At 44.0% G+C, this 18,855-nt stretch overlaps 1 protein-coding gene across 1 annotated transcript; it reads right to left on the minus strand.

The window, feature by feature from the left end:
- Window positions 1-4,223: 4,223 nt before the first annotated feature.
- LOC133418836 (apoptosis regulator BAX-like) lies at window positions 4,224-15,118 on the minus strand. The gene is made up of 6 exons (XM_061707705.1): window positions 15,031-15,118; window positions 13,142-13,190; window positions 8,891-9,052; window positions 8,464-8,605; window positions 5,622-5,726; window positions 4,224-5,547 (listed from the first exon to the last, which is right to left on the minus strand). The coding sequence occupies exons 1-6, from the start codon at window positions 15,116-15,118 to the stop codon at window positions 5,449-5,451; spliced, it is 645 nt and encodes a 214-aa protein (XP_061563689.1). The 3' UTR covers window positions 4,224-5,448.
- Between the last annotated feature and the right edge of the window lie 3,737 nt (window positions 15,119-18,855).

Consider the following 18,855-nt stretch of genomic DNA (forward strand, 5'->3'; position numbering starts at 1 on the left):
TTAGAGTTTTGAGAAAAAGGGGATGGGTTTTGTGAACAGTGTCTACAGGTGAATTGTGTTTGTGGTTGTGGCAAAAGGGGGGTAGTTTTACTAAATGTGTTTAGGCAACTGGTCATTTGGTTTAGAGTACTGGGTTTTGTGTTTTGGCAATAGAGAAAAACTGTAAAGGAAGCGTATAATACCTGGAAGTTGGGAATTTGATGCAAAGATTTGGAGTGAAAGATGTTGAATTTGCCTTAAAGATAAATGCTTATAGAACATTTCCAGGTCACATTCCTCCGTACTGAAATATAGCTGCATATATGTCCGTCAAGGAGATTTCACACACTTTCAATAAAAGAGTTAATCATATTAGTTCACAAGAGAAGAGATGAAGTAAAGATTCTTCCGTGCTTTTACAAAATGTACACTTGTCAAATAATAGTCGACTTCTTTATTAAGATTTAACAATTGTAGCTCGTATTCTGGTATGAAATAAATCTTCCTTAGTTTTACTGACCAGAAGCAGGATCAGTCTGAAATGATGGTTCTCAGAGGTGTTGGACCCCAAGGCAGGATGGTGAAGACGGTGAAATCCTCGGTGGAAGCTTTGCTGCTGATAAAGTGTAGGGGGGGGGTCGATTTTTTTTTTCATCATTACATTACAAATTTTGGTATTTTTTTGTTTATGCCCAAAAAAGGAATGTTTTGTTGGACACGAGAACTATTGCCATGTTTTTACCTTTAAATATGTTTAAAGTTGTTATAATTGCATAAATTGTCTATATTTTATTACTTTATATACCGTCTTGGGGTTAAATTTGCATAAAATGCTAAAAACCTAATTTCTCAAAAATTAAAAACCTATATAGACCAAAAATGGGAAAATTTAAAACGGAATGTGGGAAAAAATCTAAATGATTTCATCCGTCTCTGTTTCCTCCCTGGATCTGTTTGGTAATTCTGACCCACGATGTTTCTGTTTGCAGTTCTATCAGCATTCTGGGAGCTGATTGGTCCTTACAGCATCATTAGCTGCAATACTTGCTGTTTAATCTCAACATAATACTAGTATTAATATGTTGCAGAACTACAGTCATATCATTCATGCAACAGCTCAAAAAACTGTTATAATAACACTAACCCAAATCAATATCGGAATCGGATCGAATCAAATCTTGATAATCAATTCTGAATCTTAGAATTGGAATCGAATCGATTTGTGACATTTGAATCGATCCCCAGCCCTACAGCAAAGGATCTGGACTGGGTTTTTCTTTCTTCTTTCTTTCTGTTGGAGATGTGAACATTTTCAACAAAACGCATTTGTTGCACTTTCTAAGATAAGTTAAGGAAACTGAGAGATCCTCCCTTGATGTGAAAGCAGGGCTGACGTGTTTGAGTTCCTCCTGGCTGTTGAGAGAACCGGGTGAGAAGGTGCGGCTGTCAAGTCAGGTGTAACTAATCCTGTAAACGTGCACGCTCCCAGCTTTCTTAAGGTTGTGTGATGGAAACATATGTGGTTAAACAAAGGCAACCACTATTAATAAATAAAGAGAATCTGATTGGCAGACAGTCGTGAACAGATTGAATTAATATACGGATATAATATAAGTAATCATATATAGGCTATTTATATATATATATATATATATATATATATATATATATATATATATATATATATATATATATATATATATATATATATATATATAAATATAAATATATATATATAGGCAGCACTTAAAGAGGTATTTTGCAGTATAACTTCCTAGTGAGTGATGTCAATCAAGCAGAAGTGATTACGCTGGAAAGTCATTAAGAACCTCAGGTTTGAGCTTGTTAAAGGTGGATAAACAGGATCAATGACGACACAAAATACTTGGTCTAGGAACAGCAGGGGGACCGGGGCTGGCTGGCACTTTTTCACTCGCAGGAATATTTCTTTGTCCTGCAAAATATGCCAAACACTTCCCAACAGCTGTTTAACATGTTGACTCGACGGGAAAATCAAGAAAGACAGGGGCATTTACCCGAGGCGGGGTTAATATGATGATTACAGATGGGAAAGTGATAGCGGCCAGCCATTGGCTGAGCAGACTGTCAATCAATCATATTAGAAACAAATGTAATAATGCTTTATATCACGGGTCTTCAACCTGGGACCCCTAGGAGGTACTGCAGGGGGTCCTTCAACTTAAAAAGAAATAAAGCCAATTTTAACTAAAACATTTTGTGAGAGTTAAATAGTGTGAGTGAGAGTTAAATATAAAAATATAAATATATATATATATATATATTATATATATATATATATATATATATATATATATATATATATATATATATATTTATATATATATAATTGACTCCATTAACAGGCGATAATAATCTACTTTTGACAATAACTATTTAGTCTACAACTCTACATAAATGATTCCCATGACGTGAAAAAACGAGCTAGCTAGCTGTTTAAGAAAAAAAATTCATTGCGAAATTGACTTGGCTATTTCCTATTTAACGCTAGTTAGACCTGATGGATAAATTAGTGACAATAACGAAGCCTAAAGCTGGAGATTGTAACGTTACAGCTCGGCCTAACGTTACTCCTTCCACGTCTGACGAGGACAAAGTTTCATCAACCGTAAACACATGTAGCTAATAACCCAGTCAGGAATTGGTTAATAAGGTGATATAAGCAGAATAAAACACATTCAAAAGTTATTATAAGCCAGGCTTAAAACTTGACACATTAAAAAAAAATGGGAAAAAATAAGAATTACAAGCGGCAGTCCCTGCTCTGTTTTTCTCTCATCCAAGGGTCCCTGGGCTAAAAAAGGTTGAAGACCCCTGCTTCATATAAACTCTCCTGGCTTGGTAATAAAAAATTCACCTCCCTCAGGGTTGTCATGGGTGTGAATCCAAACGACTGAGACCAAAAGGTTTCGTTAACCAGGCAGTACGTATGTTCATCTCTGCTCTAAAGTTGGAAATTTTAACACGGGAGTGAATGGGGATTGACTCGCTTTTGCAGCCGCCCTCTAGTGGCCAGTCAATGAACTGCAATGAATCTTAGTTCAGCATGAGCCCCAATGCGAAAGTAAGATGGTTGGTGCTTGGCCTTCCCACAAGCCTCCACTCGGTGCAATCTCAATAAATTGGGCAGAGCAAGACCACATTAGGGTATTTCTCTGTTCTTGGTCAGATTGAGAATTGGAATGATACTTTAGCTGCAGATGACGACGTTTCCACAAGAACACAAGTACGCACAGCAGTAGCAGAGCCAGAGGGGGGGGCAAGGGGGCGGTCGCCACCGGGCCCACAAGCTCATAGGGGCCTCGTTTTGTGTGATACGTTCATATATAATCGTAAATTGTAGGCTATAATAATGATAAAATGTGCATTGTGCGCCCAGTTTAGGCCAATTCTTACTTTACAACTGTCCTGAACGCATCGGGGCTGTGAGCCAACGCTGATTGGCTGTAACAGTTACAGCCAATTTGCCGACTCGGCAAATTTGCTGCCATGAAGGAGATGAGCGCTAAACTTTAAAAGAGGACTAAGCATGTACAAAGTTTTGAATGTTACCCTGTTTTCCACGTTAACTGGATTATTTTGTTCACGCCAAGGGTTATGGAACTGCCATTGGTGAGTCAGTGTAACCTTCATAAATAATTTATTTATCAGAATGTTGTGGTATTCTTGACCACCTGCCTATTTGAATGAGCTTTGTGTTGTTGTCAACGAGACTAGAGTCTATTCTCTATTATAGAGCTCAGAAATGATGTTATAGACCACTGTGTCTATATCTATCTAAATAGATTGTGTAATTTTAGACCAGTTATGGTTTTTTTTTTTGTTTTTAAGTGTATCAAAGATGGAACTGAGTCAGTCCGTGACTATCTGAGTTTTCAGCTTTATGTGATTGACAGCTGTCAGGCCTGTGTGTGTGTGTGTGTGTGTGTGTGTGTGTGTTCTTCTGAACAAGTTTGTGACTTTACTCTGCTTTCTGCAGCATAGGCCTATAGGCTTGGCTAAATAAAAGTGAGAATAAATGTTGTTTGATGGGTAGGATGAGGTGTTGTTGAACTTATATACACACCTGTATCACCACCACCCCCCACGCCTCCCAATTCATAAGAGACTCCAAAATAAAAGCCTGAATACGCTAAATACAAGAATGCAGTGCTTAGTTTAATCAACAGAGAAGGCTCCAATGATTCACACACTCACAGCAGCCATCGGGTTAATACATGTTGTATTTATTCACAGAGATAGCACCCAATCAAATAATTTAATCTTGACAAAAAAACAAATTAGCTCACGTTATTTTTTTTAAAACCCCACCACATAACAGCTAAAAAAAATTGTGCAAGCCCTCTTTCAAAGTGCAGTCAACGTGGTTGCAAAACATGCATACTATTTCCATTATTTCCTTTTTATTCCCAACACCATATAGAAAAACATTGGTACGGCAATGATGATTAAAATACAATACATTTCAAGTTGTGTCTGATCGTTTGGTCTTCAAAATAAGCCTCAAATTCTCTGCATTTCATTCCCAACGTTCCACATGTTACAAAAACGCCACAGGAGTGCAAACTTAGCAACGTGTAGAGAATGTGGTTTTGCATCGTCCTAAATAAAAACATGTGGACATATTTCAGGCTTTAGAGGTATAATGATGCTTGGTGGACGGAGCCTTCCGGTTTTTGAGTGTTTGATGAGCAGTCTGAACCTGAGATAGATTGAGTCCATTAAAAATGAAAGAACGTCAGGATCTGAGCACAACGGAGTGGTTTCTCACAGCTATCTGTCCTGCTGGGCTGGTGTGGAGCGTCGGCCTTTGGCCAAGACTGACAAGAAAAAGAAGAAATGAGTCACACGGCTTGGATGCAGCCGTGCATGTTGTAAAAGCCCCAGAGCCACGTAAACTGAAAGACCAATGTGGCTGGATTTGAGGAAATCCCTGCCACTTTAGCTTCAATGAAGCTAAATGACATCAAAGTCGGTTCATTTTACTGGTTTTTGAGAGTTTGACTAGAGATAAATGATGCTGGTGAAGCCTTTTGGCACGTTGTCCTCCCACGTCCTGTTGTTGCTGAGATCAGACATCCCATCCAGAAGTGAGCCACAGGTCTGGTTTAGGGGTGATCAGGTCCGTAGGTAACGTGGTGACAGTCACTGTTAAACACTTTTACTCAACAACCGGGAGGCCCTGGTGAACCGCTGGTGGAGGAAGACGAGGATGCAGATGGATGTAAAGCTGGTTTCACTTTTCCATTCTTGGGAACCTGAGAAGAGAGGAGGGGAGCTCCTCAAAGTGGAGCGCTTGACCTCCGATTGTTAACGAGATAGAGGCTGAGGAATTACTGTAATTAACTTCCCAAAGAGGGTCTAGTCATTGGGCTGCGTGTGCTCGGGATGTGAGACGGCAGCTCTGGTGTTGAGGTGGTCTCTGGTGTCTCAGCGCGTCTTCCTGTAGTAGACGAAGGCTGCTACAAGAACGACTGACGCTACAATGGTTGCTGTCCTCCAGCGGGAGAAGCTCTGGATCACCCCCTCCTGGAGACGGAGAGAGCAGGGTTAGGAGCCGAGCAAACACCTGAGCACTGGAGCATGAACACGGGATCACTCACCCAGCCGCCCTGCTGTTCGATCCAGGGGGAAAGCCGCTCCCTGATGACCTGCAGAACCCAGCTGATGACCATCCGGATGTTCTCCAGGTGTTTGGTGGTCAGAGCCTGCAGACACACAACACACAAGTTTGAAACTCTATTAAAGTGCCCCAATTGAAGAACAACCTGACCATTTGATTTTATCCGCTTTATCCGCACTGGGGAGCTGGCGGGGATCCTGACGGACTTATTCAACCTGTCCCTGGCCCGTGCTGTTGTTCCCACCTGCTTCAAATCCACCACCATTGTGCCGGTACTAAAGAGCTCCACACCAGCGTGTCTCAACGACTACCGCCCAGTGGCACTCACCCCCATCATCTCCAAGTGCCTAGAGCAGCTGGTCCTGGCACACCTCAAATTCCTGCCTGCCCCCCACCCTGGATCCCCACCAATTTTCCTACTGCAAGAACAGGAGCACAGACGATGCAGTCTCCACAGCGCTGCACTCTGTCCTCTGTCGTCTCACACCTGGACAACAACAACACTTATGCCAGAATGCTGTTCATAGACTTCAGTTCAGCATTCAACACTGTCATCCCGTCAAAGCTAGTAGTCAAACTTGCGGACCTGGGCATCACAGCTCCCATCTTCAACTGGCTACTGGACTTTCTGACCAACAGGCCACAACATGTCCGGTTGGACCGCCACTGCTCCTCCACACTCACCATCAACACTGGCGTACCACAATGCTGCGTGTTGAGTCCATTCCTCTACTCCCACCCTACGACTGCAGACCTGTACATGGCTCCAACGCATCATCAAGTTTGCGGACGACACCACCGTGATTGGCCTCATTAGTAACAATGATGAGTCGGCCTACAGGGAGGAGGTGGATCCCCTGGCTGCGTGGTACGAGGACAATAACCTGAGGCTCAATACCTCAAAAACTAAAGAACTCATTATGGACTTCAGGAAGAATGCTGTCACTCATCCACCCATCCACATCAACGGTGTAGCAGTGGAACGTATGACCAGCTTCAAATTCTTGGGGATCCATATTTCACAGGACCTTTCCTGGACAACAAACTGCTCCAACCTGGTCAGGAAGGCTCACCAGCGCCTCTTCTTCTTCAGGATTCTGAGGAAACAGCACCTCTCTTCAGACGTGCTGGTGAACTTCTACCGCTGCACCATCAAGAGCATCCTTACCAGCTGTATCACAGTCTGGTACGGGAACTGCTCTAGCGCTGACCGGAAGGCACTGCAGAGGGTGGTGAAAACCGCCCAGCGCATCGCCGGAGCTTCACTTCCTGCCATGATCACTATCCACAGGAAGCGTTGTCTCAGGAGAGCAACCAACATTACCAAGGACTCCTACCACCCAGCACACAGGCTGTTTGCCATCTTGCCCTCTGGGAGACACTACAGGAGTCTCCGTACACGAACCACCAGGTTCAGGAACAGCTTCTTCCCCAAAGCTGTCTCCCTGTTGAACTCTGCCCCCCCCAGGCCCCCACCCCCTCTCAATCACACACACCAACCCCCCCCAGGAATTGAACGGGACTAGTACCCACTTACTCTTTGCACCACTCTGCACAACTGTTTATAATACATTTTTCACTGGACTTTTTACCTTTTAACTACCTCCTCGCAATACTGTAGATACCTCCACACTCAATCGTATAATCACATCTCCTCTGTTCATAATATATATTATCATTCATTCATGTTTGACCTGCACCTTATAACAACAGTTATTTATTAATCTGCACTATGTCCATCGACCGCAGTTATGCGGTCGATGTACCGGTCCGTCGTGGTGAAGACGGAGCTGAGCCGAAAGGCGAAGCTCTCGATTTATCGGTCAATCTACGCACCTACCCTCACCTATGGTCATGAACTTTGGGTAGTGACCGAAAGGACAAGATCGCGGATACAAGCGGCCGAGATGAGTTTCCTCCGCAGGGTGGCTGGACGCTCCCTTAGAGATAGGGTGAGGAGTTCGGTCACCCGGGAGGAGCTCGGAGTCGAGCCGCTGCTCCTTCACATCGAGAGGAGTCAGCTGAGGTGGCTTGGGCATCTGTACCGGATCTTCCTGGACGCCTCCCTAGGGAGGTGTTCCAGGCATGTCCCTCCTCCCTAGGGAGGTGTTCCAGGCATGTCCCTCCTCACTAGGGAGGAGTTCCAGGCATGTCCCACCGGGAGGAGACCCCGGGGAAGACCCAGGACACGCTGGAGAGACTATGTCTCTCGGCTGGCCTGGGAACGCCTCAGACTCCCCTCGGAGGAGCTGGAAGAAGTGTCTGGGGTGAAGGAAGTCTAGGCATCCCTGCTGAGGCTGCTGCCCCCGCGACCCGGGAACGGATAAAGCGGCGGACGATGGATGGATGGACTATGTACATTCAATTCAATTCAATTCAATTTTATTTATATAGCGTCTAATACAACAGATGTTGTCTCTAGACGCTTTCCAGAGATATATATATATATATATATATATATATATATATATATATATATATATATATATATATATATATATATATGTGTGTATATGTGTGTGTGTGTGTGTGTGTGTGTGTGTGTGTGTGTGTGTGTGTGTGTGTGTGTGTGTATATATGTGTTTATTTCACTGCATAAGCACTTCTGGTTAAATGCTAACTGCATTCCGTTGCCCTGTACTTTTTGACCTGTGCAATGACAATAAAGTTTAATCTAATCTAATCTAATCCAATCTTTATGCATGCATACATGCATGCATACATGCATACATGCATGCATACATGCATACATACATGCATACATGCATACATGCAGACGCCTGTACGTGTGTGTGAAACAACGCTCACAGCAGCTCACTTACCATGTAAATGAGTTTGTAGGCCAGGTGAAAGAGCACCACCACTCGACCCCAGTTGATTTCTTTCACAAAGATGTTCTTGGCCACCTCCACGAAGATGTCCTGAGCACCATTACTCCCAACCTGGCTGATCAGTCTGACAAGACTGACAAGAAGAGATATCCAAATAACACAATAGTGTGAGTTTTTTTTAAAATCAAATTAGGATATATAGTAAAAAGATACCCATTTATTACACCTTTTTATAAACACTAGAAGTAACTGATTTCAGAGGGAAGTGAAATAAAGCACAACACTGCTAACTGTAAACCGTCTCCAAGATAAATGATGAAGAGTTGTGTTTCAAAAACTGTAATTACTGACTTTGCTCAGTCACATAAGGTGGATACATTTGCAGTTGAGTGGTTTGGTTGTGTGGTGAAGTGCTTACTGCTGGAGCTCGGCGTCTTCATTCAATTTATCCCCTAGCTTGAGGAGCCGTTCAACAACCTCTTTGATGATTGGATCCTGCTGTTCCTCCGACCTTCCTCCCAAGTCCTCAGAGGAGACCTGCAAACCTGGGTCCTCCAAATTTATACACTCCCTCACATACCTGCGACAGTGACAGCAGTTAGCCAATAGAGTACTGTGCACATGCACATATATAATCATGCATACACAACCCACTTTTCTGTGTAGGACCTCATGCTAAAACCACGGTGGGATTACAGTGACACCTTTTGGCAGAAAAGAACATGTAGGATCTGAAAACGTCTGATCAGCAGTCACTCATGCTGAGAACTGGAGGAGGGCTTTCATCGCATATATATATATATATATATATATATATATATATATATATATATATATATATATGTGTTTATTTCACTGCATAAGCACTTCTGGTTAGATGCTAACTGACACGGCCTGCTGCTATTTCCTTAATGACATTAAAAACCACTTAGGGCCCTGACACACCAAGCCGACTGTCGGCCGTCGATGAGCGTCGGTGCGCGTCTGTCGGCCTAGTTTTCCCGGTGTGTCCCGCACGTCGCCACAGGTCGGCCGCCCGTCGGCAGCTTTCAGCCGTCGGTCAAACAGCTCACCCTGTGATTGGCTGTTCAGGTAGCGAATCAGTGCACGAGGTTCGGGTAAGCTGCTTGAGCCTGTCGCTGTTGTATCCATGATTTCACCCATGTAGTGCGGTTTCTTCTTATTTTTCGCCTCCGCCTTCTCTTTTTTTCTTCCACATGCTGAAGGCCGAGGGCTGACAACGCCAGTGCCAATTCTTTATTCTTACGCATTGTGGTAGCGAGAGTGGTGTGGAAATGTGGTGTGAATATGAAGCCTATTTGTTTTGTTTATGGCTTCCCAGAGCTTCCGGTTTTTCCTTGTTTTTGAGTGAATACAGACTACCGCTGCCTGCTGGTATGGAAGGGAATTACCTCTCACGCATGCGCAGAACGTACGTGCTAGTCGGCCGTTGGCTGTCGTCTTTGCGGCGTGTCCAAGTGCTTCTTTTTGAGCCCGACACAGGTGACGCGAGGCGACACAGCAGTCGGCCGACAGCGGGCGAAGTCGGGTTGGTGTGTCCTCGGCTTTAGACCAAGGAGGAGTGGTTGGTGCGGTCTTTTTAGATACTTTGATACTGTCAATCCTAATAAACTGTTAGATAAACTTGGTGATTACAATCTCTCAATAACACACCCAAAACTGAATTAAATCATACCTTAGTGACCGTCACCAGTGTGTGCGTGTAAACAATACACTTTCTCCATTTAAAGCATGTACACATGGTGTACCACAAGGGTCAATCTTGGGGCCATTACTTTTTAGCATATATATGAATGACCTGCCTTCCATGTGTGATGATGTCAGCATAATAATGTATGCAGACGATACTGTTATATATATATATATATATATACTGTTATATATACAGTATATATATGGTAAGAGCGCTACAAAGGTTGCCAAGAAATTAACAAAGGCAATCACACACACACACACACACACACACACACACACACACACACACACACACACACACACACACACACACACCACACACACACACACACACACACACACACACACACACACACACACACACACACACACGATCATATACATACACACACACACACATAGACATACACACTGGCTTGTTCACCTGCATGCTGGCTCTCTAGTTTTTGGGTTTAGGTAGCGGTAGCGATAGCTTAGCTCAGACTGCGATCAGATCTCAAGATTTAGGTCGATTGCTGTTATTGTTTTGGTTGGCTCCGTGCCGGTGCAGATTTCCAGTGCTTGACGTGTGTTTCCGTGTGTTCCTGCTTCCTGGATTGAAAGTGGATGTCGTCACCCCCCCCCCCAAAAAAAAAATTTAAAAAAAATCACTGGGTTTGTATGTGTATATTTATGTATGTGTACGCATATGTATGCGTATATATATGTATATATATTAAATATAGTAATAATGCACATATATATACTTTTGGTTTCTACCGTCATGGTATCAATCATTAATATGTGTGCAGACAAGGGGAAAAAAAAAAAGGCAATGCAAAAGGTTGCTGCCTGGTTACGTAACTCATGCCTCACCTTAAACTTAGAAAAACTGTAACCATGTTTTTCTACCAACAGGCGCATACTGAAAGATTGCCCAGACGTCTCAGTAAATGAGCAAACAATAAACAATGTGGATAAATTCAAGTATTTGGGTGTCACCCTTGACCCAACTCTCAGCTTTAAAAACCATGTTAAAACAATTAGAAACACACTGAAATTTAATCTTGCTAATTTCAGATACATAAGGAATTCACTCACAGTTGAGGCCTCCAGTATGTATCTGAATGCTATGATTATACCACATTTTTTATATTGTATTACAAGCTGGTCTCAGTCAAATAAAACAGTTCAAAAACCACTTGAATCATTATACAAATGTGCCCTAAAAATCCATGATAAAAAACCACGTCGCTACCATCACTGTCATATACTATATACTACATAAATATGACATTTTAAAAACTTTGAAAATCTGATAAAGCACTCAAATGTCTGCTTACTTTTTAAAATGATCCATAATGCTGCAGCTCCCCCCTTGAGAAAATGTGTTACTCTCTGCTCTGAGAAGTCAACACGAACAACAAGATCTGTTACCAGGGGTGAGTGTCGTGCACCCCAACACAAAACTGCATTTGGGAAGTTATCATTCTCATGTATTGCAATGATGACTCAATGGAATCCTCTGCCAACTGACATTATTTCATGTAAAAGTCCCCACACCTTTTCACATCTTGCCAAGCGTTGGTTACTGTCAAGACAAGTGTGTGTACATTTATGAAGCGTTTTATGTGTGTTGGGGGGGGCAGCCTAGCTTTAAATCTTAGGTGCCAACATCTGGCAGATTCCATGCTCTGTTGAATCTGCTTCCATGTTTCTATTTATCTATGGTCTTTTTGCTTTGTTCTGCCCTTTTACTTATTTTTTCTTTTTCTATACTAATTTTTAGGTACTATTCCATCAACCTGTCCAGGGACTACAGGTGGAAAATAGCAAGTTGCTACAACCTGGCACAATGCATATTCTCTTGTAAAAGATAAATGTCTTATTGTGCACTGTCCCTGTTTTTAAATAAATAAATAAATAAATTACAAATTACAAGAATCTCTACAAGAATAATGAGACGCTGGTGTAGATTCTTATCCAGGTCTTGGTCTCCCAAAGCTTTTACTTGTGCAGGCCTTTTCCTACTGATGACCGACTGCAACTTAGCCTCCTAATGTAACTGAAACGGTAGGGGGTATAGTATTGCCTTCATTTTTGATAAATGAATATTGAGGGTGACGGGCGGATGATTGTCACGATGCTTAAAAAAAAAAAAAAAACCATAGAGAAATACACCGTGATTACCTGAAAGGTAAAATATGTTTTGTGTCCTGGAATGGAACTTTTCATATTAATTATGCTCATGTATTATGCTTGTTTTTGAATTAGGACATTTTCAGGTCAGAGGTGGAATGAAGGGAGAAAAATATGTTTTGTGTCCTGAAATGCCCTGAATTGCCAAAACACAGTCTGCACCTGCTGTTTATTAACAAATGTAACTGTAATATGTGGCTTGTTCACACGGGACTGAGTTCCCGTGGGAAGCGACTTAGTATGAGAGCTCGCGTAGGGGTGAAGGGGCACTCCCCCCCCCCCCCCCCTCACCAGCTAGGAAAGTTATAAAGACGGGACAGCCGGAAGTTCGAGCAGAGTCAGCTGCGGGTTTTGTGCACGACGCCCAGCTGGGTTTTTTTGGCCACCCTGTTTGGACTGTTCGGCTCTCCTGTCTTCTGTGTCGAGGTAAGAGTATTATAAGGCCTAGCCCTATGTAATTGTCAGTAATCTTGCTCTACCATTTGTGGGGGATAACTTGACACATTTATCCTAGCAAAAGAGCAATTGTGTGTGTGTCTTCTATGCAATGCTTGCTTTTCTTGTTGTAATAAAGGTATTCATATATCATTATAGCAAAAGCGAGTGTGTGTGTGTGATTCATTTTGTGCAGCCGACCACTCTCGGGCCTTAATTGATTTTCTCCCAAAACATTACCCAAAACAGCTTAAAAGCAAAGGTGAATTCACATGCCGTTTATGGCTGGTATTCCTGCAATCTGTGTATACAGCCACATATTTAGTTTCCTCACACTTACCCTCTGAGGACAACAGCTCCCGTCTCCAAGATGGGATCATCGATGACATCTGGAAGTTTCAGATGGTTGATGTTAATATAGGACTTATATTAGAATAGGCTCAATACTGTAAAAGATAAGAAACATCAACATTTATAGGCTCAATTTCATAGATCAACATCTAGCTGCAAAGACGGCGGGAACCAAGCTTCCTCAAGAAATAGTCTCTTCAGTCCCTTCTTGGAGTATCAGGGTTGCATTGCCAGTAAAGATGGCTCTCGTTAGGATTTTTTGATGCAGAAACTGCTCATCGTAACATTAAGTGGTTCTTATCTCTATAATTTGGAACAAAGGTTAAAAGGTATGACATAAAGTAATGTGATTATGTGATCTGGCATCTCTGCCTAGTCCTCTCTGACCCACCCAAAAATACCAGAACAGCTAGTTGTGTTTCTTTTTTTTGGGGGGGGGGGGGGTACAGTTCACCCAGTAGCCAGGACCGCCTTTGCTCCAGGTCTGAACAAGTCCGTTAATGGCAGGTCTTTGCACCAGGGTGCGTAAAGCTGCTTTCACATAGGACGTGCAAAGTGGCGGCCGCCGCCGGCTTTCCCATTCATTGTGTATGTGCTGCCGCGGCGCAAGAGCAGTGGGCTCTGCCACCGAACTCGGCGGCGCGCAAGAGGGCACCTGCTGCGGCGTTGCACCGCGCCTGCCTGCCCCCGAATTGAATTTTTTTTTTATTTCACCGTGCCGCCCTGTGACGACATCTCGGCGCGTCCAATAGGAGAGAAGGTGGTGGAGGGTGAAAAAAAACTTGCAGGTTGTAGATCAGAGATGATCAACATGGAAGAAAGAATGATCTTGGCTGTGAGTTTGTGTGAGGAGGTGTGGAATACAAGACTGCAGGCCTATCGTGACCTCAATAAGAACGGACAAAAGTGGAGAGAAATCTCCCAGAATTTGGACATACCAGGTGTGTTTAAAAGTGGTACGAGCCTGTATTCCCCCAAATCCTGTCTTCATGATGATTTCATGGACCCTCCTTGCTGCTGCTGCTCGTCTCGTCTCCTCCTCAGAAGAACTAAAGCCAGGGCTTTTCATTGACGCAGGGACAGATACATGTTTCAAACCGAGCTGTAGCTACTGTACGTCCAAACGAGTGGGAAAACGGCGCCAGACCGGAAAAACTATTTTCGGTCGCCAAGCAACTTGCAACAAGTATGTGCCCGATGCGCGCCCTGCTCTGCGCCGACTCTGTGGTGTGAACTGCACTCTACAGGACTGTCTCAGAAAATTAGAATATTGTGATTTTCTGTAATGCAATTACAAAAACAAAAATGTCATACATTCTGGATTCATTACAAATCAACTGAAATATTGCAAGCCTTTTATTATTTTAATATTGCTGATCATGGCTTACAGCTTAAGAAAACTCAAATATCCTATCTAAAAAAATTAGAATATTCTGGGAATCTTAATCTTAAACTGTAAGCCATAATCAGCAATATGAAAATAATAAAAGGCTTGCAATATTTCAGTTGATTTGTAATGAATCCAGAATGTATGACATTTTTGTTTTTTTAATTGCATTACAGAAAATAAAGAACTTTATCACAATATTCTAATTTTCTGAAACAGTTGTGAAAGCAGCATAAAACAGGCGGGACAGCTGTGGACCCGAACCAGCAACCCGGGACAGAACCCCTCCCACTCGGACCTGGCCTTGCTGCTCACTTTCAGTTTCGGTTCATGGATCATGTTTGTGTCGTGAAACTGCATCACACAATCATTGTAACTGATCTCGTCTTTTGTCGCTGTTTGCACCTTATGTTAATAAATAAATAAAAAAAATAAAATAAAAAAAGGATTGATTTAAGTTGAGTGTTTCCCTGCCCGGGCGGCTCACGTACCTTCCCCGCCCGCAGCGCCCCGCTCCCCGGGTCGTGGCCCCGGCGGCCCCCGCTCCTCCTCCGGCTCCCGCTCCCCCCCGTCCGCCATGGCTCCTCAAGGGCGAGGACTGGGGTTCAAGCTGCCGACCCAACCACACTCAGCCCGGCTCGTCCAGGGAAACCTTCTCAACCACAACTAGAACTAGAACCGGGACGTCCGTGCTGGCCGGTGCTCGCCTTGCGCAGCAGAACACGGAAGTAATGATGCCGGGTGGGCGCAGAGCAGGGCGCGCATCGCGTAATGTTGCATACTGGACGTACAGTAGCTACAGCTCGGTTTGCAAAATGTATCTGTCCCTGCTTCAAAGAAAAGCCCTGGCTTTAGTTCTTCTTCTGAGGAGGAGGAGGAGACGAGCAGCAGCAGCAAGGAGGGTTCATGAAATCCTCATGAAGACAGGATTTGGACAGGATTTCCTACATCTGTCCCTCAAGTTTTTCCATTTTCTTTCCAAGTCATCCACTTGAAAAAAAATCCAATAGTTAAAGACATCTTTTATTAAAACACCTTTCTGAACTATGTTGTTTTTTAAATAAACTCTGTTGCATGAAATACGGCTTATGTATTTTTTCCCTCATTTGATAACCCATCTGAGTTGGAATTATGTATCCATCACCCCTTCTGTTAACTTATGTACTTCCTAAGTGAATCGAATAGTCACATGTAGTTTGTTGTTATTATGTTCAGTTGAGGAAATGCTGACATACTTATCCTTTCAGATGGGGCTTGTGCCTCAGGCATGTGTATTTTTTATCTAGGCCCCTGGAGTTCAGACCCCTTTGACTAGCAGGAAATGTCTCTTAAAGCAGCACTATGTAACTTTTCCACCTTAATCTAATATTTCCAGAGTCATTGCGATGGTACATCAACTTCCAACAGGTTTAATGACACCTCTGTCATGGTCTGAGGGGGTCTGTATCGCCTTCACTGGCACTATGTAACTTTGAGGAGCATGGTAGGAACCCTGCCACACTACAGGTAAAGCACTACCACTTTTGTCCAAAGGAGCCGCCAAACTCAACAAAAGCTGAAAGTTACATTGTGCTGCTTTAAGGAGATCCTCCCCTCGCAGATAGACTGCTGACCATGTGATTAACTGTATGAGTAACTGTGAGGCCGGCTAGTGGGGGGGATGTCCGTGCTGCAAGCTCATGTTGCTTTGTCAAAGCTTCCTGCCACGTTTCTCATAAGTAGTCCTTATCTCTAATTTCCAATAAGTCAGTGTTTGTTTCATCAGATACAGCAGGACTGCCTTTGGTTTCAGGGGTGGTGTTGAAAGCACTGCTGCCTTCAGATGACACAAGAGATCTCAAAAGTATGGAAATGCTGTATGTAGTTAATTCATTTACTTGTAATTTATGGAAAAACCACATCCATCATTCAGAGGTTTTGTATCAAGTGCAGTACTTTGATGCAGTCTTTGCTTCCTCTAACGCTTACATAGAAAGTTTGAAATTTATTTCACATTTTAAATTTCTCACCAATTTTATCTGCCATTGAAAAAACACCTTAAAGCTTTGAGCATTTATCTAACATTAACATTTTAAGTATTTCATTATTGTCTCTACTGTATGTTATAGCTTTGAACTATCTTGTAAATGCTCCTGATGAATTAAATTGGTGAGAAGTACGGTCTGCTGACTGGCCTATTAGAAATCAGCTTTCTTTAACTCTCTCTTTATGTCAAGGTTTGACATTTCCCCCAGCTTTGAGTTTCTGTTTTGCCCCGCCTGTGTCCCATCTGCCCTGATTGTGTCTGCACCTGTGTCTCGTCATGTCTCGTTATCCCCTGTGTATATCTGGTCTTGTCATTCCCTTGTTCCCTGTCGGACCGTACTGTTTTGCTCCTCATGTTTCCTGCCACGTTTTGCCTTCCCAAGTTTTTTGATCCTTGTTTAGTTTGTTTTTATCCTGCCATGCAGCGCTTTTAGTTTGGTCTTTTTGGTTTCATTGAACTCCTGCCTCCTGCTCTCCCTGCGTTTGGGTCCACACCTTACCCCCAGACGTGACAGAACGGTCCGACCAAATATGGAACCAGCGAGAGAGTGGGTGTCCCTCTGGATTTCCCTCTGTGACAACAGGAGGATGCTGGAGGAGAAGTCCCCCTTCTGGGGAACACACCTGGCTCGGGGTGGGCCCCGGAGCATCCAGGCTCTGGAGCGACGGCGTCGACGTCAGCCCCCGCTAGCCGCTGTTCCGGCGGTGGTCTCGGGCACGTCGTCGGTGGTGGTCCCGGACGCATCGGCCCCTGCTCCGGTGATGGTCCCAGACCCCCCGCAGCCAGCGGACCTGGGCTTCCCCGCAGCCAGCGCCTCGGACCCGGGTACCCCCTCAGCCAAGCCAAGTCCCCGAGCCAAGCCAAGTCCCCGAGACACTTTATTAAAGAATGATACATTCATAATGATAATATTACTATTATTATTATTATTATTATTATTATTATTATTAATATATAATAATAATATTGTATCGGTAGGAATTATTATTATTTTTCTGACGAAAGGAGGGCCTTTTTGCCCCCCTAAACGTGCCCCAAAAGTCACCAAATTTTGCACGCAAGCCAGGCCTGGCAAAAAATTTGATATTTAAAGGTATAGTCTGTGATCCTATTCAAAAACATTTATTGTTATACTGGGTGAAATGGTCCTTCCATCCTGAGAGTAGCCAGTGAATAATTTGTTCAGAAAAAGGAAAGAAAAAAATCCAACCTCTCTGGTCCCCCCGCCGTGACCGTCTCCCGAAGTGGCTGGATGTCGCGGCTCCGATCGACTGTAGCGGCTCGGTGCCCGCTGTGTGGGTGAGAGCAGGGGTCTGCGGGATTTGCGGGGTCTGGACACGTGCAGCCGCACTGAAGCGCCGCAGCAGTTCCGGCTCGGAACCAGTATGGGGGTCCGTGGGGATGGAGGCGTCTCCATCCCGGCGAGGGCGGAGAGCGCCGGTGGCGGTGCGTTGCGGTGCTGTGCAGGCTCTGTTGCCAAGGCTACGGCGTAGCCTACGGCGTAGCCTACTGCGTAGCCCTACGGCGTAGGGTACGCGGCGACGCACACCATTCTGCGTTGGTGTAACGCGGAACCATAAATCAGCCTTCAGTGTGTGCTCTGTGTGCTGTTCTGAACTTCTCTGCTGTGCTCATTTTGCTGGGACGTCGGATCCCTCCACCGAGACACAACTTTTGCGCTATGCGTTCATTGTTGTGTCTAAACATGATGCGCAGTGCCCACCCAATCAGAAACGGTATAAATATTCTGTGATATTTGTGTATATTTATAAAAAAATGTAATTATAAAAAAATAAAGGACATAACTTTGATTGGGTGGGCAGGACGCACGTTTGGGTGGGCACAGCCCACCCCTGCCCCCCTAAAACCAGCCTCGCTTACAGGTGAATGAGACATGGGATAGTTTCGTTGAAAATGTGCCGTCCAAAATGTCCTGGAAAAAACGACTCCTGCAAATGCGCGTTCCCCAAAGTTTGTGGGGGTGTGGCTTTGGACGGAGCGGTGACGGGAGGGGCAGGAGGGGGTGGGGCTTAGAGGAGGCGCCACTTTCAAATCTTGCTAGCTCTCAAACATCAGGGATTATACCTTTAATGGTTTGCATTAATGGGCGTGGTAAAATGGCTCCACAGCGCCCCCTAGAAAACTTTGTGCCTCAAGCCCCACAATACGGTTTGACGTACATGCACGAAAATCGGTAAACACCTGTGTCATGGCGCAACTTAAGGAAAAGTCTCTTAGCGCCATGGCCGAAACTGAACAGGAAGTCGGCCATTCTGAATTAATCGTATCG

Source organism: Cololabis saira, chromosome 2, assembly GCF_033807715.1.
Source record: "Cololabis saira isolate AMF1-May2022 chromosome 2, fColSai1.1, whole genome shotgun sequence".
Classification (NCBI taxonomy): Eukaryota; Metazoa; Chordata; class Actinopteri; order Beloniformes; family Belonidae; genus Cololabis; species Cololabis saira.

Bases quoted from the DNA above. Each gene is read 5' to 3' on its own strand.
- LOC133418836 (XM_061707705.1), bottom strand. From the start codon at position 15,118: ATGGCGGACGGGGGGGAGCGGGAGCCGGAGGAGGAGCGGGGGCCGCCG. The intron at 9,053-13,141 runs GTAAGTGTGAGG...TCACTGTCGCAG, and splicing joins GGAGCTGTTGTCCTCAGAGG to GTATGTGAGGGAGTGTATAA. The intron at 5,548-5,621 runs GTGAGTGATCCC...CTCCGTCTCCAG, and splicing joins TCGAACAGCAGGGCGGCTGG to GAGGGGGTGATCCAGAGCTT.